A 25,241-nucleotide genomic window follows, 5' to 3' on the forward strand; every position below is an offset into this window, starting at 1 on the left:
AGCTAAAGGAAAGTCCTTTATTTTCTTTTCTTGTTTTTTTTAACTTTTATATTTACCTTTGTCATTGCATTTTAAATTATCACTGAATATACTTAAAGATAGAAATAAATTACATTTATAGTAAAAAATACAGTCAATGTACTGTAATGGAAAATTAGATTTTTTTTCATACTTCTTTCTGCAAATATATGTTATTATGCTGTAACTAGAACAGGTGATCAGTGACATCAGCCCATGGTAGTGATCACCAAATCATTATCAGTCTGGTTTAGATAAAAAAGTTTCTTTTTGAATTTTGAACACCACTTCGGACATTTCTTATTGTATCTTCAACATAAACCCAGCAGTTTAGCTGGCTACAGAAGAACATTTGAAAAGGCACAACTCACATGTGCTGCTACTTTATATGTCCTTCCTCACCAAAGCCCCAGCAATAATAAACTTTTACACTAAGTAATAGTTTGATTTGGGATCTCACTCAGTGTCAATACGAAAAAAACATACTACAAATTTTCTGAGATTGTGTCCCAGTCTGGTTTTGAGCTTTACAAAAGCACGTATATAGGTGTATCTTTCACAGATTTCCTATACACTCACTGCCTGAGCAAACTGGGTACCATTTTCATTTCATTACTGCATAATTAGCTATGCTGCCAGTGAAGTCCATTACTCTAGTTTCTTAAAAAAATCTACATAGGAATGAGCTACCAAGTCATCTTCCTCCTGAAGTCTTCTCTGAGCAAGTGAAATACAAATTTTGCTTCAATGAGGTACAATTAAAGATACCTTTGCAAATTATAGTGGTTGAGTTTTCTCTGTTTAAGCACACGTGTCTCGCATATGCAGAATCACAGCACCTAAAGGTATTGCTCTTCAAACCACTGAAATCCATTGCTCTAATTGCTCTGTATTGATTTAGAAGAAACTGGAAAGGAGAAAATATAGTCACAAAATGAGGTTGCTACAACCACATCAGTGGATCTTATTGTCCTATGTTCTGTGGAAACCCGTATGACCAACACAGTCCGGCAGGGATTCCCTAGAACGTGCCACTCATCCGATTTCCTCTCATTTTGCCTTTCACCCAAGTCCTCCCTAGTGGAAAAGGATACTAGCAATGGAGTTGAATAATGTGACATTAAGAGCTAATTGCCAAATAACAGGCATAGTCCACAAAACTGCCTGTGGTCTACTTTTCTTTCTCTGCCACAACTGAGTGAGAAGAGTCTCAAGTCTTTTACTGATAGAAGTTTTAAGTTAAAACTGCTGAGAAAGGTTATGTTGAGTGTTTGAGAAAGTTGGGCTTTCAAGGGCACGAAAATATATGAAGTACAAACTCCACATTTTGAAGGTCTCCCTACTTAAAGAAGGTCTCCCTTCTTAAAGTGGGCCAAGTTTTGCTTATTTTTACCAGAAAAAAATCTGCTGTAACTTTGAAGTTTTACAAGAATGAAACTTTTTGTATCCAGATTGAATATGACCTTTGAAGATATCTCAGAATGCAATCAAAAGTGAAAAAGACACACCTACAATAATAAAGACCAGTTTCAATGAGCTGGCATAAGGAGGAATGAAGGTAGCATTTGACCTCCAGACCAGATTAATTCTGAAAATTTCACAGTTTTCAGTTTCACAAGCATAGCTACAAGGAACTCCTAAGACAACAAGAGTGGACTTCAAAGTACTGATATACTGGAGCATAACAGTAGTTTGCACTATTTAATACACAACACTTCTATAAAAGCTTTACATTTAGAGCAGAGGTGGCATCCTTCTCTACAGATAATAATTAGTGTGACATCTTGTACAGATAGGAAATAGCTTTTAAAACAAACGCTAAAATAAAAGGGTCCCTATAGTTGCTAAGCCCAGCATTAAAGTCATTTCATTAGCAATAACAAACAAAACATACTGTTTGAAAACCGATTTATTATCTAAAGCACTAATTACACAGTTTAAATGTATCACGTGGAAGTTGTGCTTGAGGGGGAAAATCAAGTTCATATAATTAACTCCAGACTTGTAGTGCAATCTGTAATGACAATCTGCAGATGTTAACAATTTCACTGTATTATTTTTGTGTCCTTTTTCCTTTCTCGATATAAAGTAAGGTGACATATTTATGTATTTATTATACTGATGAAAAACACAGACATAACGAACTAAAATAAATAAATAAAAAATTGAATTAAAAAAAGGAAGCCCATTTGGCCACCACGGAGCCTGTTTCTTTAAGTATCTATCATACATCTCTGAGGTCTTACTAGTCCTGTTCACTGTGCACTCTAATGACTGTCTTGCACCAAACAATCTTTAATGATTAAAATCTGTGAGATCTGATATGAAATTTTTTTTTGGCTTGCTAAAGAATTCTTCACTACAAGCCTGGTATAGAAGAGTGATTTCTTCAAAGCTAAAGGACTATCTTAGTATATTGAAAACCTGCCAAGACCAAACTCAGATCTCAAAACATATGATCTTTTTCCTTCAAAAATGATTTTATCATAAGGCTTGAAAATTATCCCCTTTTAATGTTAAGCACAAGAGATACCTGCATATTCTCTTCTCCTTCTGAAAAATGGGAAAAATTTCTAAGAGAAAGAGCTGTTAACGGCTACCTGGAGAGAAAATGCTAGGTCAAAAAATCAGGTGTAAAAGAGCTCCTAAAAAATTTGCAGTAGCTATTTTATAACTCACCAAAACAGGAATTCAGATTTCAGGTGCAAATCTGGGACAGATAAGAGAGTACAAAAATTAAAAACTGCTTTCAAGGCATAAATGGATGCAGATATGAATGGAAGGTAAGAGATGAAAACACAATATAGCCTTCAATGCACGGGACCAGACTCATGCCCAGTGCAACTGGCCTGTTATACAAGTGCACATTTTCTGCTAACCTGGGACTTGTTTGTGCCATTGTTCATACTCTGCACACATTGATAATGAAGGACAATGATATGTTCACAGTACATCATACATATTTTCTCTATAAAGGATAGATTCATGGCTGGTTTTATTTACTTCATCAAACTGAGACTTCCCAGATCTTCAGGAAGTTTTCATAATAAAGCCAGTACAAGGCACAGGTTTACCAGAGAGATTCTCTGTGACATCCTTCAGTGAGCAAGGCCGTGCCTCGCACAACAAGACGACTGCAAAGTGACCCCCTGCTCCCTGTCCAGACCTCCGGCAGCAGCAAATTCTGGTGCTCTTCTACCTGCCTGTTCGTTGTCTGCCCTGCACACGTCTGCACTTTGGTTGATCAAACAGAAGGGCACATTTGTCTCCACCACAGAGCTTCTGTGCAAAGGGAAAAAGTCACCACTCAAGCCAAACTTCACAGAGGTGATCACAGAGCGTGTTTTTCTTACAATCTGGATACTCACCTAGAAATTTTCGCTGTGATTTGCAGCAGAACTAAGCACACAGGGCTGTATTTGTAGTCAGCAGGAACATACATAACGTTATATACAGATTTGATTAAGCTCTGTAACTGAGCCAAAAGCATTGCAAAATGGGCACTCGGATAAAATGGACCATATAACCCTAATCTCATTGTGCCTCAGCCCCAGCTGTGTAAAATGAGGATAATGCCACCTTGTCACTGCAGGATGACATTGGAAATAAATTCACTTATATTTGTGAACAGCTTAAATCCTAAACTGTGAGCTTTCCTACCCTCCTTGGTCTGGAAGTGAGTTATTTTAGGCTGTCACTTCTTATTCTCCACCTTCCTATTCAGCCAGAAATGTCTTTCTCACATGCTTTTTCAGGCAAGCCTCTAGATGGGGATGGCTGTGGCTACAGCCACTCAAAGGAGCTCCCTTGAGCCATGATCCCTGCTCACATGTTCCCTTGCACTCCCCTGTCCAAATGCTGTCTGCAAGCAGAAGACAGCCCTGAAGGTTTAAAGCCAATTTTTATGACTATTTATAATGTCCTTTTTATGACGATGTCGATTTTCTTAAAAAGCACCATTCTAGAATTAGAATAGGCTCCTGCTTTCCAGACGTGGTGAAATACTTTGTACTCTGACACTGCTTTCACTACATTTTGTAAGAAGGGAGAGCCATTTTTAACTACGATTGAGAATAAATCTCATTTGGAATTCTGAAGTTTGCACTGTTTGCAAAACAAGGAGCATTATTCCAACAGTTACTGTCATTTTTTTCATCAGATTTTGAACACAATTTAAGGATTATAACTCTAATTAAATAGCTAGGCTACAACAACTCATCCACTTCTCCCTCACATTTTATTTCTTCAGACTATTGCCTATATTTTAAGTACCCTTTACTGAAATGAATTGCTCTTTGGATCTGGAGGCATGGCTGTTCCATCCATATATTCACTCAAAGCGACTTCTGAAGCTGAGAGAACACCATTTTAAAATAGAAAAAATCATGTCCTAGACTGCTTTTCTATTGCCAGCCAATACCGTCTCTTTCTGCCTCACTGCATTCAATCTCCCACCTGGAGTGCTGCACCATGTACATGGTAGTAGAAGTTTTTTTCTTAGGCTGAAAGGATTTTCATATATTTCAAGACACCAGGATTACATGTCTAAGTCTTTAGTTCTGAATTATTTTTAAGAAATTTTAAATTACCAGAGGTTTATCTGTCCCTCTTACCACATCTCAGCATCATTTTAATTAGTCAGGCATGGCAGCAGAGTTCTTTATGGTACACTGCATGGAGTAAGAATTAATGGAGCCAGATTCTGACATTCTCCCTTACCAGGATTTACAGTGTTTGTGGCTGTACCAGTCAGAACGAAGAGCAGGGCCCTATGGGTTGCTGCAGTGCACAGTATGCTCCTTCTCCCAAGCAACCCCAAGGCTACCTTGTGAATCTGGTCAGACTAATGCAAGGGACATGCTGACCCGTGCAGTCTCCGCGCCCCTGGACTCAAGGGTGACCTGCAGATGCCTTTAGCTGGCAATGAAGATATATTCAGCAATCTGAACGTGAGCAACATGCCCCTTTCACAGGTGTCTCACTGCATGAAATGGATGCCAGAGCTCAAGCTTACACTCTCCTGGAATTCCTCTCATTTTTGTACTTTCCATCTTTCTTAGCCCTTATACAGCACAGTAAATGCCTAGCAAAAGGGGATGCAAGCAAATGCTAACGGTATCAAAAGTACTCTAAGGACTGGAAAGACGTGGAGCACTACAAGAAGTGGATTCCAAAGGGGGAAGTCCTGAAGACCTTCCAGCCGGCCCAGCCCAGCAGTCCTGCAAAGACAAACAGAAACCAAGGCAGCTTCCAACCTCCACCAAAGCCAACTCCTCCTGGGGGCTGCATGCAGGAGTATCTGAACACAGCACTTACCAACAGGTAAATGTGTGGCTGAAGCCACACAGATGTGGTTTCCTTACAGGAAATGCTTTGTAGAAATGGTGCCTGAACAAAGGCTATGGGATTTCACCTGGGATGTAGCAGGTGCCAAGAAGGCGCAACATTATTGCAGGGAGTAATGCAACTCAAACTGATCAAATGGAGAGAGGGTTGTGACTAATTACAATTATGATGTACAAAGAATTAGGACCCACAAAATCACATATACTTGGTGGTATCCATCATTCAAAAATCTCCCTTTCTCAGAATGTGTATAGGTAGTTAACTCATTAACAAAATTCTGCTTTAACCCTAGAATATTCATTCAGCTAAGTATTACACACATGCGCTTATATATATGTGTATATATATTCTGTGAGTGACAAATAATCTATTAATATAATATGACTGCATTTTATATTTGGGGATTTCGTCATTTGTTAAATGATGTGTACAAGTAAAACAAGACATTGAAATAGGGATTTTTGAAACCCACTTATTTTTTCTTAAGGATGTGAGCATTTTTTTTTTAAGTATTAACATAATGGTTTACAGGTCTAAAGAGGCAGATAATGACTTCAAGGGCTAAACATCTAAAATTTCTAATTTGAATATGTATTTGAGTCATTTTGCTTTTTCAGTGTATCCAGCAAATTGCTTCATTCAGTGGCTATACGAATGCTTAAAAATCATTAGTTGTTTTATCTGGGGGTGGGAGAAGAACCTAAGGCTGCCTGACACTTTCCATTATAAGATCTTGTTTTTAGTTGAGGCTTAATCATTTTGGTAAAAATTTCCTATAGTGGGTGTTTTCCTTGGTGTTCTCTTTATTTTCAGCTAAAAGAGTTCTGCTGTTTTGGAGAAAAGGAGACAGAAAACTTGTGACTGCCAATTGCAAAAAAAAAATTGTTTTTCTGAGAAGCTCCATTCTGCACCATCCTTGAGCATATTCTATTTTAAATTAGATGGGGAGAAACAGTTAGTCTGAGATGAGTGAATTGTCCCACTTCATTTAGTCTCTTCTCATAGAGAAGACGTTCTGCACCACTCCTCACCTTCGTTGCTCGTCCATATACCATTTCCAGATTTACTGTATCTTTTGGAGATGATGGACCTAAACCATTATTGTTGATGTGGGCCATAAAAGAGGTGTATGTGGGCGGAGGGAGTGGGTTATAAGGAGAAAAAGGGCAGTCTTGAAGCAAAAGCAGTTGAATGCTCCTCTGCAAAAAAAGATTCTCTTCCCATTCCTACTGCAAACATTTTTACATAGTCCTGGTCACATCGGTTAGAGCAAGCTTTTCACAAACGATCATTATTTTTACATAGTACATTTTCTGAGTATCTAATGTGAGAACTGAAGCCAGAATCTGTATAAGTGCTGAATGTTAACAAGTACATCCTGATTATGCTTTCAACACAGAAGAGGCTATAAACATTCCTAAATACTCTGGAAAATCAGTTCCTATATGTCTCAAGATAGGCAACCAAAACGGAGAGCTACTGTTGACAATTTTAGCTTTAATTTTTGTACATCAGTGCTAGGGAGAACACAGCTTAAAAACGCCCATGTGGAAATTAACAATTCTTTATTCCTTGCATACTCGGAACAACATACCCCAAATACGGCATAGGGCCATTCATCAAATGTGGATAATAAACAATAATCGCTCATTTGCTGAATGTAGCAGAGGGCCTGTAGAAAATTTAATGAAGGGCCTTGTAGGACTGCATTATAATGCACTAACTCAAAAGTATACAGGCGTTCTAAATTCTCAACCTGTCAGAGCTTGTTTTGGCAACTCACATCATTTTTAGATGCAAAGATTATATAGCTTAAATATTAACAAATGAACAGTGGGAGGGAATTCCTTGGGAACACACACTGAAGCACTTACTTTGTTCCTTCTTCTGGCTGAGGGCATTCAATAATCATGATATAGCCTTTTGTTTGAAATTCTCTTGATAACAGGACCAAAAATATGAACTACCAATTAGTGTGCCGTTACAGTAGCTTGGGCCAACTGCACTAGAGTAGTACAGCTCATGCCAGCTGGGAATCAAGCAGGTGCTGGGGAAAATACCTAGCTGCGTTTAGTTAATATCTGCCATTCATTTCTGGTTTAAATAAAACACTGAAAAACACACACAGTGCACATGTGGGAATTATTAACAACTACAGTACAAATGCTATTCACACCCGATGAAACGCTGGCCCTACTGAAGTCAGAAACATCCACCTACTTTAAAACAGCCAAGATTTCACCCATGCTTTTATTTGTGTTTTTACATGCATGTGTAATCTCTGTTCCTGCTGTCCTTCTCTCCTGCCATGGGCTTTGTTCATTAAACTTATTATTTTGCTTTTTTTCCCCCCGTTTTTGGGAAGTTCTTTTAAATCCTGTGCTGCTACACATTTCATTTATAGGATTTTCCCCTCAGGATGAATAATAATAGTTTGATTTGTAATACTGGGAACCCTTAGGTACCACAAGCTTTTTGATTTTGCTTTTTTTTTTTTTTAATTTGAAATCAGAAATCTGGCTGTGGCAAGTAGAGGTAGAGCATACATTCAGGCCACAACAAAAAAGCTTTGTGGAAGAGCTTTTTCAAGCCCTCAGGTCTTCCTCTAAAATCTCAGACTGTCAGCTGTGCCATAGCTTGTCAATGTGACAGATGCCACAACCTTGAAAGTGACACTGAAATGAACATGAAGGAGACAGAGAATCTAGGCAAGTGCCAAATAAGCTACCTACAAGTATCCATACTCAAGGAAAATGCATATCATCTTACATTAGGTTACACAGAAAACATGAGATTTACTGAATGCTGATTTTTCTCATCAGCATACCAAAGAATACAAAGGGAATGTCAGAAATGGAGACAACCTTAGTGTCTAAGTCCCTACTTGAGTATCCTCTTAAACTTAATGGAAATGTAAATATAAAACATTCATTGCAATAAAAGTCTCTTGAGATAGAGCCTAAATAACATGATTAGTATGGAAAATGCTTCATAAATCCTAAGTCCAATAATCTCTGTTAGCATAAAGCTTCATCTCATTATGACTTTCTAACAGAGCCTTGTTAATTCTCACTTCACTAATCTGTGACCTTGAAAATTCCCTCTCCACATTTCAGTAAAACCTTGACAGCAGACTGAAACAGCGAGGTATTCTAGCATTGGGCTACATTTTGTGCCCAACTGTAACTGAACTAAATAAGAAACCTTTTATAAATCAGCATCCTGTATTTTTATTTTAGTATTTTAAATCAAGTATCACAATCTATTAATTAATTAATAATATAGAATCTTTTGCAAGGATGCTCCCAGTCAACAATATGAATAAATGGGGTCCTGCATTATGTGTATTTCTCCCGACATATCTCTGAGATGAAGTGTCTCATTTTGGAATTAGATCCAACTGGTTTTAAGCTTTTGTGGCTGCTGTTAAAAATAAAAATCTTACAGTGCTTACATGTACACACACTCACACACACACGCGCATTTTTGTACAGCCTTATAGCTGGATATCCACTGGTACCAGTAACGTGGTTCCATAGTTTACTGAAGAGTTGTACAAACCTAAGTCTGCTTAAAAGGTAGTTTGGGCAAGAAGGCAAAATGACAGAGCATAAGAAGTTCTTCCCAATTTTGTTCAGGCTTGAAAACTAGTCTTGCCCCTACTCCCCTTGAATGTATCTTGAAACATTAAAAAAAAAACCCTCTTGATGTAAATATATCTTAGAACATGATCCCTGTCATTTCCATCACTAGGTAGAGAGCAGCTTATGTCATTTCCTCATCAAAAGGGGACTACCGATCATATTTAGGTATTAAAATCTGAGTTGTCGATCAGTTCACTACTATAGCTATAAAACCAACAGAATAAAAAATTTGTTTGCCATTATGCAACAACCACCTGTATCAATTTTTAAACAGTACTACACTGTAGTGCTGACTATGAAAAGCAGTAGAATTTTCAGGCAAAACAGATCAGTGCCAACGACATCAACAAGTGTTCCACGTTTAATTCCTTTTTGTTATTAATCTTTAGGACATCTCTAGGGATAATACAAGTCCATTACTGCAAAACATAGGTATATTTTATCGGTATCCCCCCCATACTCCCCAAGGGCCCAGATCCAAGCATATTTCTAAATGTACTCATTTATACCCATCTCTATGTAGTTTGCCAGTTAGAGCATCGACAGATTGGGTACCAGCGGGCCCGACCTCCTCAGAGATCAGAGCACAGGGACAAGAGAGGGAACAGAGTAGCTTAGAGCCATCTCTTCCCCATGGCTGGAAAGTCCTTGGTGAAGGTGGAAACTGTTGTTTGCCCTTTAAAATTGTTGCATGATACTGTATATACCCAGGCCTTCTGTACACCACTCTTGGAGAAAACATTCCTAAAACCTACAGGCTGCTGCTATCCATCTCATCTTCACTCTCAGGTGGAAAAGCCACAACTGCCTCTCCCTAATCCCCAGCAGCAGGGCTCTGTCGACAGGAGATGATGGGGAAGCATGGAAAGAGCGGAAAGGTAAGTATTTATTTCAGGCTTCAAAACACTGATGAATTTGAGATTGTTCCTGGAACCAGACTGAGGGGCATATCTGTGCTGTGATAGAAACAGCAGCTCTAGGTGAGGAAGCACTGAAGCAGCCCAGACATCAGGGCGAAGCACATGGTACAGTTATAACTGACCTCTGGCATGGGCAATCCACCATTTGTTACAAAACAAAGCAAATAAAAATGTGCTATTTTTCTCCTTAAAGAGAGAGAATTCTGCAGGCTGTCATTTTTTAGCTCCTGTCTATCCCAAGCACTGAGAGCACATGTAGAAAATATATGAAGCTGGAAAGTTCGTGTGATGTGCGCTCAATGTGCGTGTCATATTCCTGTTACCTGCATATTAATTTCTCTACAGCTGGAAAGTGGTCTAGCAAGTTCTTCCGACACCAGAGACACCTACTCAGTTCTGTGGTGCAGAAGCAAAAAGCCTCCCTTATTCTAGCCACAGGTTCTCGCTTTAATAGTGTAAAATGATAGATACCTTCTGTCTTCAAAGATCACATTTCCTGAGCACCAATAATATTGTTATTACAATCGAAGTTACAAACCTTTGAAAGTCATAAAATCTTCAAAATATTTTGGTCATGTTTTAATTCTTATCCCATTTAAAAACATGTACACCAATACTTCATTCCTCTAGATGCTTTTCAAGTGATGTTATGCAGACTGACAAAACTTTAAGGTATTTTAAAAGAAGAAGAAAAAGAAAGTAAAAAGCAGCTAAGCTTTATTTTAACAATTAAAGGATAAGCTAGAAAATGAACATACCAATAGCCATCATGTAATCCCAGCGGTCTATGAGGCACATATTGAAGATCAGGCGGTCAGATGTTTGCCCTTGGCCAATGAGTGGAATGTCTCTCTCCAAATTTTGGTTTATTGCAGAAGTCCAGCCAACGAGAAACCAAAAGACTACCAGGAGAATTACAGCCAGCATCCTCATCACTCGTCCACCCGTCATGTATGGAATACGCTGAGCAGTTCGGGACAGGAATACCTTCAAAACCCTGGAAAATTCAGACAGTGCAGAATTAAAAGGAGCACTAACTGTGTCTCAGATTTTCATTTTATTTCACTATCAGATTATTAAAAAAAAGACTTATCAAGATTCTTTCCCTTGACAGTATGTACAAGAGTGAAATTTGAAACATTATTACTTCCACATTCATCGTATTTAAATGGATCTGATTGCTGCCCAGAGATTGCTACACAGCAATAATAGAAAATATTAGCTATATTTATGTTAAAGACACACATTCACATGCTGTGTTGTCAGGCTATTTTGTACCTTCCAGCTCCCAGTGGAAGATTTCTATCTTTGGAAAAGGGAAGGCTATTTCCATAAATCAGCAACCATGTGTCTGAGATTTCATTTCCTTTCGATGCTGTCTGTCTGCTCATCCCCAGCCGTGCCATTTCCAGAGAAAATAAAGCACTTTTTTTGCTACTGAGTGTGACACTTCTGAGACAACACCCTACTCCTTGTAGAAATACCTGTGGAGCGCATTTTGTTAATGAAGTGGCTCCTGACATGTTTGGAGGCAACGACATGTTTTTCTAGTTGTGGGAAACCTATTGTATGTAGCAGGGACAGAACCATCCTAAGAAGAGCCACATCATCTATCAGGCATATCCATCATGTAACAGGTACTGAACACATACCACTCAATTTAGAAACACTTGTGCTTGCTCTAAGGATAGCTCTATTCCCACTGTTCAAAGAAACATCACCTGCATTCTTTTCTACCCATCACCATCTGCTACAGCAGACAAGGGTCCTGCTGGGAGCATAATGGCAACCAAAATTTGGGAAAGTCACCTTGGAAGGAGGGAATAGTTTGACTCTTCATGTAGCACAGGATATTTCTTTTCGATGCTGGCAGTACAAGAGGATCTGATCTGCCAGTAGGATCTAATCCTCTCCTGGTGTTTTCCTATAGGAAAAGGAGCCCACAGGGGCTACTCCAGCCATTACATTGTCATGGTGGCTGTGGACTAGTCAAGCAATTGGAGGAAAATTTCCTCCTCACTTCCCCACTCAGTGAGTTTTCCTTAACCCTGCCAACCTACTAAGGTTGGGCAGTGAGGAAAGGTTATCCCAGAAATTTTCATGTACCCAAATCTTTAGAAGTGGAAGGATTGAAGTTTAAAGGCTGATGTAGAGATTGGGGTAAGAAGGCTTTCAAAATGAAGAAGTGAAACAGATTCAGTGATTCTGTCCTCGCATATCAGTTTCTGATTCCTAAGCATGGACATTTCCAGTGAATATTCCTGACATCCATGAATGGACAGATTATTGCTGAGGTTAAGTGCACTTCAAATTTTAAGTTGAGTTTTTAAATACCCTTGTCAGCTCCCAAAGATTTTCAGTGTACCAAGCACCTAAGCTTTGTCCCAAGTCATACCATGGCCAGGCCTGCATTTCCAACAGGAAAAAAAAAAAAAAAAAGAAAAAAAGAAAGAAAAAAAAAGAATCACACTCCAGATTAATATTTATGTTCATATTTGTCTAAAAGAAGGCAGAAGTAACTGGCACTGCCGCTCAAACGAATAATAGATCAGTGTCTGTTAAGGCATAAGCACAAAAGCTTTTCCACATCCATAAAAATGAATCACCATTTGACTATAAACACAGCTTTCACAGTGTGCATTAGGTGAAGTCAGAGCTCTGAATATGTTCGACATTATTCAGCTGTTTCCCTCCCAACAGTTACTCCACAGGGAGTCACAGTTTTTGATCTTTCCATGTTTGAAAGATGTTCTGCTCTTCCTTTACAGATGCTAAGTATCTTATGTTTGAAGCAGATTCCCAAAGACTTCAGGCAGCATAGACAGAATATGCAGAAGTGAGTCAGATAATTTCTCTCCGTGTTTATCATTCACAGTACTATTCCAGGACAGTACCAGTAAATCCTCATTTTCAGAAAAGGGTTGTTGGAACACTAAAATTCAATGTGAGCAAAGGCTTTCTTCCTCCATGTTGTGAATGCTGATCAATACTGAACTTCCTTGAAGGGAAGGAAAAGATATCTTTTCTGTACTGGACTAGAAAACAATCTTTTCACAGCTACAGTTTCCCTTCTGAGAAAAATCTCATTGCATGTGTTTATGAAGCTTTAAGAATTAGAGAAATCACATAAGCCATCTGAGAATTACTGATAGCTTTCTTTTCTTTATATTTTGGCTCTCCAAAGTCTATTCCTGGTGATTCTCCTGAAAGCCAATATGTGAACCTTTTCCAGACATAATAAGCCCGACCCATTACATTTTTTCCAATAGTAGATCATTGACTGCTGACTGTGAAATAGCTTTTTTAAGGGAATACGGTGGGCTGCTGTTACATTATTGATGTAAGTAGGATGAAAAAAGTAGTGATGTTTTGCAGTACAGCAATCAACCCCCCTCCAATTTAGATCAAACCACACTTCAGTTTTCTCATCTTTTTCACAAAACGGTCTACCATCACCAATACTATTCCCTTGAACATGAAGCTTGTATGTAACCCAACCTGCACACTTTTTTTTAAGTTTTATTTTTCTGAGCAGCTATAAGGAATGTTAGGTTAAATTTGCAGTGCTGAAAATCTTCTAGGTCGTGGCATAAAAGTACTCAACCAGAATATGAGGTACAGAGTTGAAATTCCCTCATCTTCCTATAGGCATCTGAGTCCAAACCTGCATTGCTCACCACCTCCAGACGCTGGGAGAGATGTGCTCAGCTGCTTCTGATTTACCTTGTATTACTGAACATGCATCAAAGCAGACAGAGGTGCCCAGGAGTTTCCCCTCCCAAGAGCACTCCCACCCATCAGTCTGGAGTGTCATTCTCCTTCCCTTATCTCTGACTCATCTGCAATCTAAGTTTATCATACTAGTTGCACTGCTGCAATACAAAGGCAAGAGATCAAATTGCCCTGAGATCAAACTGCCTTAGAGAATGTGTAGTCTAATGACCCTCTGCGAGGACAGCGGTGAGTTCCTGGTTCAAATCCCTGCCCTGAATACAGGGCAGACAATACACAGTCCCCTTTTATGTGTTATTCTATAACTATACATTGGGTTGAAATAGCTAATGAGCAAATGAGAGAGACATCTCACTGGGAGGTAAGAGGTGGAACATGTGGACTACATCCATATTAATAAATTAAATATGCCCAATGTGTCCCTGGCACAGAACATCCTGCACCAATACAATAATCCTCCAACGCGAGGTGGCTGTATGTGAACTGCTTGCTGCAAGGGTCTGTGTCAGCTCCTGAACCATGCTAGCAAACTGCTTGAGAGCACTCAGGTTAGCACGGGCCAAAGGCAGCCCAGGGACCATAAGAACAATTTAGCAGGACAGAAGATGGAGTTCTAGTGCCCAGGAATGTTTTCTGACACTACTTAATTTATGAATATAGATGTAGCCCTGGATCCGATCCCTGAACAAATTACTATTTAATTATGAGTATGAAGTAAAGCAATTCAACTGCAAAGACTGCTCCTCCTGTCCTGTCTACCCCTCAAAATGCCTGGCAGTGAGAAGGTTAGGGCACTGTTTGAGAGGTATGTGCTCTGATCTAAGGCAGAAAACTTAACTTTCCTCCTCCTCATCTTTCAGCTCTTCTTCCAGCTAAAGTCATTTAGCACATGCGAGCTACTTTTCTGTGCTGTTCTTGGATAATAAAGCCATCCTTTTCAGAGAAATGCCATCAGCTCTATTTACAGGCAGATCAGACAGAACACAGATGTGCTACACCTGCTTTGCTGGAAGACATTAATGGATGCCCTCAAGCAAATTTTTGACCTGTGGACAGCTACAGACAGCATTAAAGCTGATACATAATAGCCATTCTTTTTAAAAGTAAACAGAAGTAAGAATAAACAGAAGACACAATTCGGCCTGAATGAACTGCTTGGAGACCACTGTAGATAACTCCCAAGTCAGCCAGATGCATGGCCAAGTCTGGGGAGAATTAAGCTATATGGTCTGAGAGGTCTTTTTGGGCCCAGATCCACATAGATGGACAAGGGGTTGGATTGGCTGCAAACATTAGAGAGACGAGCGCTGAGGGAAGCCCAGCAAACAGGAAAAGAGAAGTAATGTTGCAAGGGGATCTGAAGCAGAAGGACAGAGGATACTGGTTCACAGGACTGGCTGAAATTGCCAGTTTGAAAACTGTGCGAGCAAAGCACATGTCTGCTTCCCCAGAAAGTACTTCCTGAGATGTAGTGTGTAACCTTTGCAAATAAGTAAGATCGTATTAAATCTCCACCTTGTATCAATAACCTGTCCTAAGAACAGAAACAACCTAGCAAAGCCCAAACTATTAGCTGACTGCATAAGCAGCAGTAACAACAGGTGAAGGATTCTCCTTTGGCAGCAATGACCTGGCATGGTTTGTTTACTTTTTATTCCTAATATCTATCATTTTATGGATCTACTGAGTCATCCTGTCAAACTGTTCTGTTCCAGATTGATGATTTTTTTTGTGATATGAAAGCTATATTGTAAAGATAAGAAAGAGGTCAAGCTCTTACAAAGTATATTGCTTTCCTAAGTGGGGGGATTAAGTCTTATCTGCTTTTTCTAGAGTAACAGCGAACATGGTATCAGGTACCTAGAGTTTGTAAACAGATGAACAGGTACCTACAGCACAGGTACACCATCATGTCAATACAAAGAAGAGCCTATGCTTCACATTTGACATATCCCCACAAAAAAAGTAGTAAGTGACAGTCTTTTTTTCACAGAAGGAAAGATCACTGAAGAAACAGGGTCAACACTTCAGCCCCACAACTGAACTCACAATTCATATTTAGATGCATCCATACCTGCCAGTTACTGGCTCTTGGCTGGAAAAGGATAAACCCCAAATGAGAGAGAACTAAACATCTTTCTAAACCACATCTCAGCTGAAAGTCTCCAAACTAGTCTTTGTCTACTTCCTAAGCGATTTCTCTTACCTCAGCATAGAATAGACATGAGGTCCAGGACTGAACAAGATACTCACTGAAATCATGACAATCTTTTGCTTTACTGAGTTTGACCATTTTGAACCTGCACATACCCAGAGCAAGAGCTATGCTATGTCAACAGGACTCAGATGATGAGACCTGCATCATATGCATCATGTTCTGTCCAATCAAAAAGTTCTGGCAATCATCTGGATGTATGAATATTTCTGAGAGTCCCCATGTCTAGCCATCAAACTTGGCCACATATCACTGATAGCCATCAAAACAGGTCAGCTCCTTCTCTCCACACTTGCCATAAGCCAAAGTACAGATGATGGGGTGCTCCTCATAGTTTCACTTCAGAAAATAATTCTGTAATAACAAATACCCTAGCAAGAAGGCCATTGCCACAAAAGGCAAGACATTCTTTGAAGAACTGGCTAACACCATCACACTGGATTTTGTCATCAGCAACAGAGCACAAGCTGCCTGAATGCTGGTCTGCTCAGTGAGACAACTAACAGTATCATGAGCTTGCTAGATAGATACAGGTAAGCCCTAAATATCCACTGTATTGGAAACACTGGGAGATTTGCTGCAAGACTGAGTCCTCTGTACTGGAAACATGCCAGGCTCCAAATCCTCACTTCGGAGTTTGTGGTTAAAAACAGACAATATTCATATTTGAGGATATCCTGATGATATACTAACAAATTACTGATCAAAGAGTCTTGTATACTGAATGATCAGGGAAACAGTGGTGTTCTTTTTGCTTAACTAATTATATTTACTTCTGAAAATGTGTTTTTGAAAGTACACTGTTTCCATGATGCATTCCCCAGAACTTTAAAGTGATTTCCTATTACAGGAAACCAATGTAATAAAAACTTCTCAGATAGATGGCTAAAATAAGAAAGCTGTGAAGGGAAGTTAGGAAATGTTTTTATCTCAGTGCCTGGTAAAAACTAGCATTAGTAAGCACAGAGATGGGTCATGACTTAATACTAACCTATGCACTAGTCTATGGTGAGTTCTTCTCTGAATTGTCTGGTAGTTTCCTAGATTAGCTTTAATACTACTTGTAGCACCATAATAGCATTGTTCCTTTAAAAATAGTTATACAGCATGGAGGAAGACTGAACTAAATGTTCTATGTGCCAGTGAAACATTATAAAGGTCTCTTCTCTGATGAAAGTCCCACTTATGGATCAATATATAGGAGATAAGATATGCTGCTATAATTTCAAAGTGCTGGACCAGATTGAGAAAGGTAAGAAATTATGGGAGGGAATTCACATGCAGATTCAAGAGAAGGCTCAGCACAGTAGGAGGCAAAAGAAGTCCAATAGGTTTCCCATTACAATCAGAACCACTCACTGATTCCCATGGGAGTGGGACTGGGCTCTCAGTATCATTCATTTTTAATAACAAGGAAAGAGTCTATAAAATAGGACTTGCTTTGATGTAAATGTATTGATTTGAAGTAGCTTTTGTCTATCAATTTGTAGATACGCCTGGTATGACCGAACTGAGTGATCTGTTATTTCTTTAAATGTAACTTAGATTCTAACATTTTTCATGCTGGACATATGCTTTATTTTCATCTTTCACCTGCAAGTCCAAATGCCAGCATCACTCCCACCTGAGGAAAACTCAATTTCCTGGTGGAATACAGATCAAAATGATTTCTCTGTCTGCAGCTGATTCCAAGGATTGTAGCTGGAGTCCTCTGACAGCTCAGCTGAGTTTTGCTTTTCCCCTGTGCTCCTTGATCCCCAGTTCACTGCCATGCTGCATGCATCTGTTCCGGTTGGCTGCCAGCTCCCATTCCAGCGGAGGCTGAAACTCTGCATATATGTTGCTTTGGAAGCACTTTTGTTTGTATCACCGTATCATTCAGGTAGGTCTCATCATAAATGGCTGTTCCTTAACTGGATTTGTCTATCCTGGATATGTGCAGATGGATGCACCGAGTACTGGGAAACTGAGATGTAAGAAGGCTCAACAGGGTACCTGCCATGTCACGTAACCAGGTTTCAGTGATGCAGACCAAGTCTCCTTATTTATGAAATCCTCATCTGCTTTGTGCTAATTATCTCTCCTAATAAACCACTTACTGCACTAATACCCCCAGGAATCCTGCTGAGATTAGCAGAACTACAAAGTGAAGCATCTGACCCTCAGCTGTCAAACCCTCTGACCACTCAGCACTCTTGCAGAACACAACATGACTATGTAAATCATTAAATGAAGAGCCCATCAATCTGTTCCCAAACAATAAGCAGCGGCAAGTCTCTTATTTGTAAACTATTCACCTTTAAGGTTACATTGCACAGTTATCAAAATCAAAGAGCTGATAACAACAAAATCCTTTTTGAGATTTGTAAAATTCTGAAAATCAGCTGATGTTGGGATAGGCACCGATGCCATGTTTCCAAACCTGCTACTGAACAGTTAAAATAATCATTTAAATAATTTCCCCATGATAGGTATGCTTAAATCATTATATCCTTCACTTGCCAAAAACGAGGTCAGCTCCTCAGATGTTTTTCTCCATAAGCAAACCAATCTTGCAGAGCTCTTATCTTCATTCAAATTTGAGGTGATTTTGTGGCAGAAACCTGAATTCATAGATAGTTAAGACTCCTGCTGCTAGTGCTTTAGTCTGAAGATTATAAATCCTTCAGGCTACACAAGCTTTGGCTTAAGCTAATTATTTGCTTCTTAAAAATCATCAGGTGATTATTATCTTTTTGTAAATCTAAAGCCATTCAGTTCTTTACCATTGTCAAAGGCTTTCAGAATAGGCCGTACAGAAGACCTCAAGGTCACTATTTATCAGGAAGCTTACACTGTGAAAATAGGTTCAAGTAATGCCTCCTGGTAATCCTTTCCTACAACAGGTCAAGAACATTTTCAAAATTTTCTTTACAAAATTTGCTTCACACAAGGCTGATGGAGTTGATGTTAAAATGCCAACTACAAACCTTCCTGATCTGGGCTCACAATACTTAATTTAACAACGTCTGGTGCGTAAAACCAGTGTGGATGACAAATTTCCTTTCATTTTAGTGCTACTTGGCACAAATGTTCTCTCATGCTGAAAATGTTTACAGACAATTTCAACAACCTTTCTGAACGTCAGAGGCATTCTCTACTGAACAATAAGGTAGTTGGTCAAAATCTTATGCCAAAGCATGTGTTTCAGTTTTTAGTATAGTTATACTGCAGATGATAGCAAAATTCTTGCCATGGATAAAGCCCTAATCCAGGACAAAGTAGATTTGGGGGTGACTACATGGCTTGATCCTGAAAGATTTTCTTTCCTTTCTGCTCCTTCTTACTTTGCTGGTAGCCCTGCACTTCTGAGCAGACAATGGTAAGCCCAACTAAAAAAAAGACAGTACCTTCTCAGCATTTTTAATGTGGCCACAAAAACGAAATACCTTCTTCCTTTTAAGCTAAAGACAGTAGATATTCTGATCCATTCACACGATTTGAAAAGCTACAGCTTTAAGAAAACAACAAATATGAGATTTTTAACAAGATTGTAAAAAAACAATCAATAGCAACTACACTGCTTGCTTTGCCACTGCTACAAATTTATTAAGATTAATTTACTAAAGTAAAGCACTGTACATAAACAACGCAAGGTTTTTCTGTGGATCAAAAAGCAGTGGCTTGTACACAACCAAAAATGTAGTGAACCAGAATGAATTACGATTCACTCTGCTACCAGCTTTTTATTGTGAAGACTAAACTATACATTAACAGCATATTTACAGATCACTATACTTTGCTTTTTGACAAATGTACTAAATGGTATTTAGGAACTGAAGAAAAACAACATATCCACAATTGTACAAATAAATGTGTTAAAATTCATAATGGATACTCTCGTGTTTTCCTCTTGGTATCCCATTACACATGGGGCTAATATGATATTGTAGCTATTAGTTCATCTGTGCTACATCGTGGTTTAAAAAAGACAAAAAATATTTCACTAAAAAGCTCTCATTAATTTACTGGCTTTTCACTTTCTAATAAACAGCAAGTTTCTATACTAAAGCACCATAAAATTACATTTCCTTTTATGTGATCCCCTTTGGCTTATTAGCTACTTTAATAGTATCAGAAACTATTAATAGTGTTCTTACAGCAATATGCAATTCTCTTACTGAATTTTCTAGTGCAGGATCATAGAACCTATACCTTGAAGGCCACACGTAGCTCTCCATTTCACATAGACTGTGGCTAACGTTCATGGAAATGCACTAATGTGCAGATCGTTACAGATGTTTGAACAGCCATGCAGGCCCCAGCAAGAAAAAGGTTCCCCATCCCTGTTCTGAAGGAATGAACTTACAAATCTAATCACAAAGTTTGGGTTTGTCATCAGATAAGCATCAGTGGCCAAATGACTACTCTAAAACCTGCACTTGCAGGAGGAAATTAAAGGCTGAGTAAGTTCATTTCTCCTTAAAGTCAAATTGTGTTCTCCTTAAACAGCTTCTCATGCTGATGAGATTTTCCTGAGGAGCTTCAAGCTATATGTGGCATCTGGTACTAGCTTTACTTGTAAGTTCCTAAATATACAATCTTTTAAGAAATGATGAAGTCAGTGGACTTCTCTGACAGGAGAAGTGAGATAGCCCTTTCTGTTAATGAACTGCTGAGCAAGCTCAGGAAGTGAAGACCTGAGAGACTGCAGGGGGTGACAGTGGGAGAGCTGGAACAGTTCCAGGAGCCTGAAAATGAAATTCCAAAGAACCAGAGAGTTTATGAGAACTTTGGAGAGTTTGATGCAACTCAAAAATTCACTAAGTTGGATAAAACCAATGAACCTGCTGTGCCAGGGCACAGTACACTGGGGAAGAATTAGGTGCAAGCACTTCTATTTCTGCTCTGATTTCTCTAGCTGCCTTGAGTTTTTTCCATTAAAAAAGTCAATTACCTTACCTGTTCAAACAGAACCCTAATTTTCTGAGTTTAAACCTTTGTGTCTTTTGGAGGGGAGTTTACAGTAGGAGCAGGTTTATGTGCATACAGCTCAAAGCTGTGGCTGACTTGTGAGTCTAGTTGCACTGTCAGGGGAGATTCAAGAGAAATATTTATCAAAATAAACTGGTTCTCTGAGATAAAAAGCAGGTAATAGCAAATCCAAGATCAAGTTTACTTTGCTTGAACTTGGCATTAACACATTTGTTTTAAAATATATTGCCGTGGGGAAATTCCAGTGAAAAGAGAGAGATCAGGAAAAGTACTATATCTGTACAGTGCTCACTAAAGCACTATGCACAAAAGCATTTGGCTCTGAAGTATCTCCTCTGGCCAATTTACTTGTGAGTATATGTTTCCTTTTCTGCAGTGAAATGATGCTATTAGATGCTACTTAAAAAAGGCAAGCCATTATTAAAGATGCAAGAAGCAAACATCAGCAATTAGAAGGACAGGAACTTCTCCCATCTTTATAAACTATAACACATCACCATTTTAAGGTCCTCCTCTTTCTAAAATATCTTTTAGAGTACTGTTTTTTCCTTTCGCTTTCCTTCTGTCAGACTATTTCAGGGCTAGAAGTTACTGTGAACTGGTTGAGAGAGGTTCATACAGCTGCTTCCATATCAGATGACCAAGAGCACATGCCATATTATATAGCACCTTTACGTATCCAATATAAAACCATACAAATGTTCATAATTTTTTTCCACATGTCAACCTCCCAACCTTATCACTTCATTGCTAATCATATGCAGACAGTATTTTGGGAATCTTGCTTTTGTAAGAAAAGAAGTTACCAAATTCATGAGGTTCCTCTCTGCCCATTTCTCCAGTCTGTTGAGGTCCCCCTGAATGGCAGCACAACCCTCTGGTGTATCAGCCATTCCTCACAGTTTTGTATCACCAGCAAGCTTACTGAGGGTGCAGTCTGCCCCATCATCCAAGTCATTAATGAAGATGTTGGACCCAGTAGTGACCCATGTGGTACACTGCTAGTTACTGGCCTCCAGCTAGACTTAATGTCACCGATCACAACCCTCTGATCTCTGCCATTCATCCAGTTTTCAGCCCACCTCAGTGTCCATTTTCCTGTCCTGTACTTTATCAGCTTGCCTGTGAGAATGTTACGAGAGACAGTATTGAAAGCCTTACTGAAGTCAAGATAGGCAACATCCACTGTTCTCCCCTCATCTACCCAGCCAGTCATTCCATCACAGGAGGCTATCGGGTTGGTTAAGCACGATTTCCACTTCATGAATCCATGCTGACTACTCCCAATCACCTTCAGTCCTTGTCACTTTCTATCCTACATCAATGTATATAAATAGCAGATGGGGGGAAATAAAGAAGATGGAGATAAACTCTTCTCAGTAGAACACAGTGAAGGCATAAGAGGCAATTGGGAAAAACTGAAATGCAGGAAATAATGTTTAAACATAAGAAAAACTTTTTTACTGTGCAAGTGGTCAAATGCTGAGAGGCTGTGGAGTCTCCATCCTTGGAGATATGCAAAACTTAAATGGACGTGGTCCTGGGCAACATGGTCTAGCTGACCCTGACTGACGGAGGGGGTTGGACCAGATGATCTCCAGAGGTGTCCTCCAGCCCTAACTATTCTGTGATCCTGTGATATTTGTGTAGTCAGTATACAGATATACAGATAGATGGAGGAAACTCAGTAGCTACTAATATTTTCTTAGTAAGCTTTGTGCAACAAGCTTTTTATTCAGGTCTTAAATCTTAAGATTTAATACGCCTTAGCATGTTGTGTTAGAAATTTTTTCGTATAACTTGTTCCATGAAATTCTTCTGTGCTTTGACTCAATGTTCAAAAAAGACACAAAGTATCAGAAATTCTCAGGGGCCCATTAAAGAACACCTTTTTCACTTTTATTTTCAAAATTTATTAGTGGACAACACTGTCACCCACTCTAGTGAAGACAGTAATGCAATATTCCCATTTGCCTGCTAAGTTATATATGTCAATGCAAATACAACTTTAACAACAAATAAACTGATCATTTTGTTCATTTGTCATTCTATAATAAAACATTCAAATTAAAAAAGTCAACTGCAAGAAACACTAAGTCTCATCCTCCATGACAAGCTGAATTCTGAAAAGTGTTGCCTGGTGTGTTCACTGCAAGACAACAAAAAAATGAAAGAAGTACACCTGATCACAAACTATTGCAACCCAGCACGTACAGGCAGATGACCTGAAGGCTGATTCTCCCACATTTTGCAGCACAGCAATCTATTTTCTTCATGCACATTAACTTAACCAGCCAGGTGACTTCCCCAGCACTATGGAAATGAGCCAGCGGTGACACTGAAGGTTTGGGTCAGCAATTGCTTCCAGATACTCTTCCTATTATTGGCTTACTTTAGATGAAAGTATTTTTCCTAAAATTTCTCTCTGCTGTTGCTTTCATTGTGAAATGTGAGACATAGCACCTCTGAGTAAGAGGTCCCTTATACAGGTGCTGAAATAGTATGAATTTCGGAGAGCACTTTTAAGCACCCAGCTTTGTGAATTTTAGCTGGAACCGCTGTAATGCTGAAGACAAGCAAAGAGCTAAAACTCTGAAGGTATGTCACTGTAGTGAGACTACATTTTGTCTCATTTTCAGCATGGTAATGAACTTGAAATAAATACAAAGGATTACTGAAGAGCTCCAATATTGCATATATCAGTGAAAAGCCTTCTGACAGTACCAGTTGTGCATCATTAACATGGGGGGGTGTACTATAACTGGCTATGTAGAGTTCTCTGGATCTAAATATTGGTAAGCCATTCTATCTTCTTCTCAATACAAAATCAAAGGCTTAGCATATATGTGCCCCAAGACAGTCATGATATAATGGAAGGGTTTTACATAATGTCAGAGACATTTTAAATTATGGTCAAAGGATTAGTTGTCAAGGGTTCTAAGCTGATCTAGAAAAATAGGGATATTGTTGTGTCTATTCAAAGATAAACTGAATTAAAATTATTCTGCCATTCCAAAGGAGTATTGTGCAAAGACACAGGAGAGCTAATCTAAATAAAAGAATTTTCAGGAAGAAAGAAGAAAGAGCAAGGTAATCAGACCATATACAGCAGTGAGACCCTACTGACAACCCAACAGACTGAACAACATGAGAGGAAAATACAATACGGTGGAAGCTCAGAAAAAACTGCAAGGATGAAGTACTCAGGAATAGTCCCAGCTCCACTCCGAGGTCACACACACATCGGTAAAATTCTGTTACAATTGTTTTGCAATTTTTTTAAAAAGAGAAGTTGATTAAATAGAAATATTCTAATCAGAGAGACATCAAATAATGATAAGAAATGCAGTGGCAATGACCTTGTTTCACGACCAAATAATCCAAAGAAACAAACAGGAAAAAAGGGGGAAATGGGTAAGAGGCTTGTTAATAGTTAGATATTGACCCAAATTCAGACTTGGTGACATCCATGGAACAAGAGCTAATCACACAAGAACCAGATTTGGCCTCTTGAATATAGCAAATGGATTCAGTGGTGTTTCATATAGCATGAAGAAGGCATAAAACAAACCAATACAGTCTAACTGAACATGGAGACAAAAGGGAACAGAAAATCTATGCTGGGGGGTGGTTTATTTTGTTTTTACCTAAAATAGTCTTGGAATGCATCATTTGGTTTCTGTATTCTAGCTGACAAGTCTTGCAAATGGCATTGCTGATTCTGACTTTGCATGGTAATGCAGATGCATGATTACAGACCCAAGGCTTTCCAGGACAGGGCAAGGTGCCAGTTCTTCATACATCTGCCTGTGCTAGAGCTGCATCCAAGCTGCAACAAGCTACAAAACAGCTCATCTTACATGCTCAGTGCCTTCTAAGAAGCAAGCTACAAAATCTAAGTCTTCTAAGTTTGATTTTCAGTATCTTTCAGGTCACTCAACTATGCTATTCAAGAGAGTCTTATATTCATTGCAAAGGCTGGAAAGCCCACACAGGAAACACTTTTGGGATTTGGAAGAAGTATTAGGGGTTGGGTTTGCAAGATGAATTTATCTCTGTCAGTGGCTTTGATATAATCCCTAAGCTTTCAGTAACAAGGTGCAGAAAAGGGCTAAGTTCACGGCCTTTCTTTATAAATTCTACCTATTTTTCTTACAAAAAGACCCACAGCTCAGACTCCATTTTTATGTTGTTGTTGTTATTCCAGAAAGTGTGTGCACTCTGTCTAGAATGCAAGTTTAATATATATATATAATATTCCAGCTCTTATACAAGTCCTTACAAGAATGTGTTCGCTAACTAGGGAACTGCACCTTTAGGAAGATCTAGCAGAGAGGACTGGAGTGGGTGGACGTGCAATGCTAATTGGAATTACCCAGGGATCAAGCAGAC

The 25,241-nt window shown here is 39.0% G+C and overlaps 1 protein-coding gene across 2 annotated transcripts in view; it reads right to left on the minus strand.

Moving 5' to 3' along the window:
• Positions 1–25,241, minus strand: part of GPR158 (G protein-coupled receptor 158) — a 214,474-nt gene that overhangs the window by 15,135 nt on the left and 174,098 nt on the right. For both annotated transcript variants that reach the window (XM_026101601.2, XM_026101600.2), the window contains exon 7: positions 10,687–10,925. In XM_026101601.2, the coding sequence (XP_025957386.1) occupies positions 10,687–10,925 (239 nt within the window). The remainder of the gene's footprint in view (positions 1–10,686; positions 10,926–25,241) is intronic.

Source organism: Dromaius novaehollandiae, chromosome 2 (genome assembly GCF_036370855.1).
Source record: "Dromaius novaehollandiae isolate bDroNov1 chromosome 2, bDroNov1.hap1, whole genome shotgun sequence".
In the NCBI taxonomy this organism is placed as follows: Eukaryota; Metazoa; Chordata; class Aves; order Casuariiformes; family Dromaiidae; genus Dromaius; species Dromaius novaehollandiae.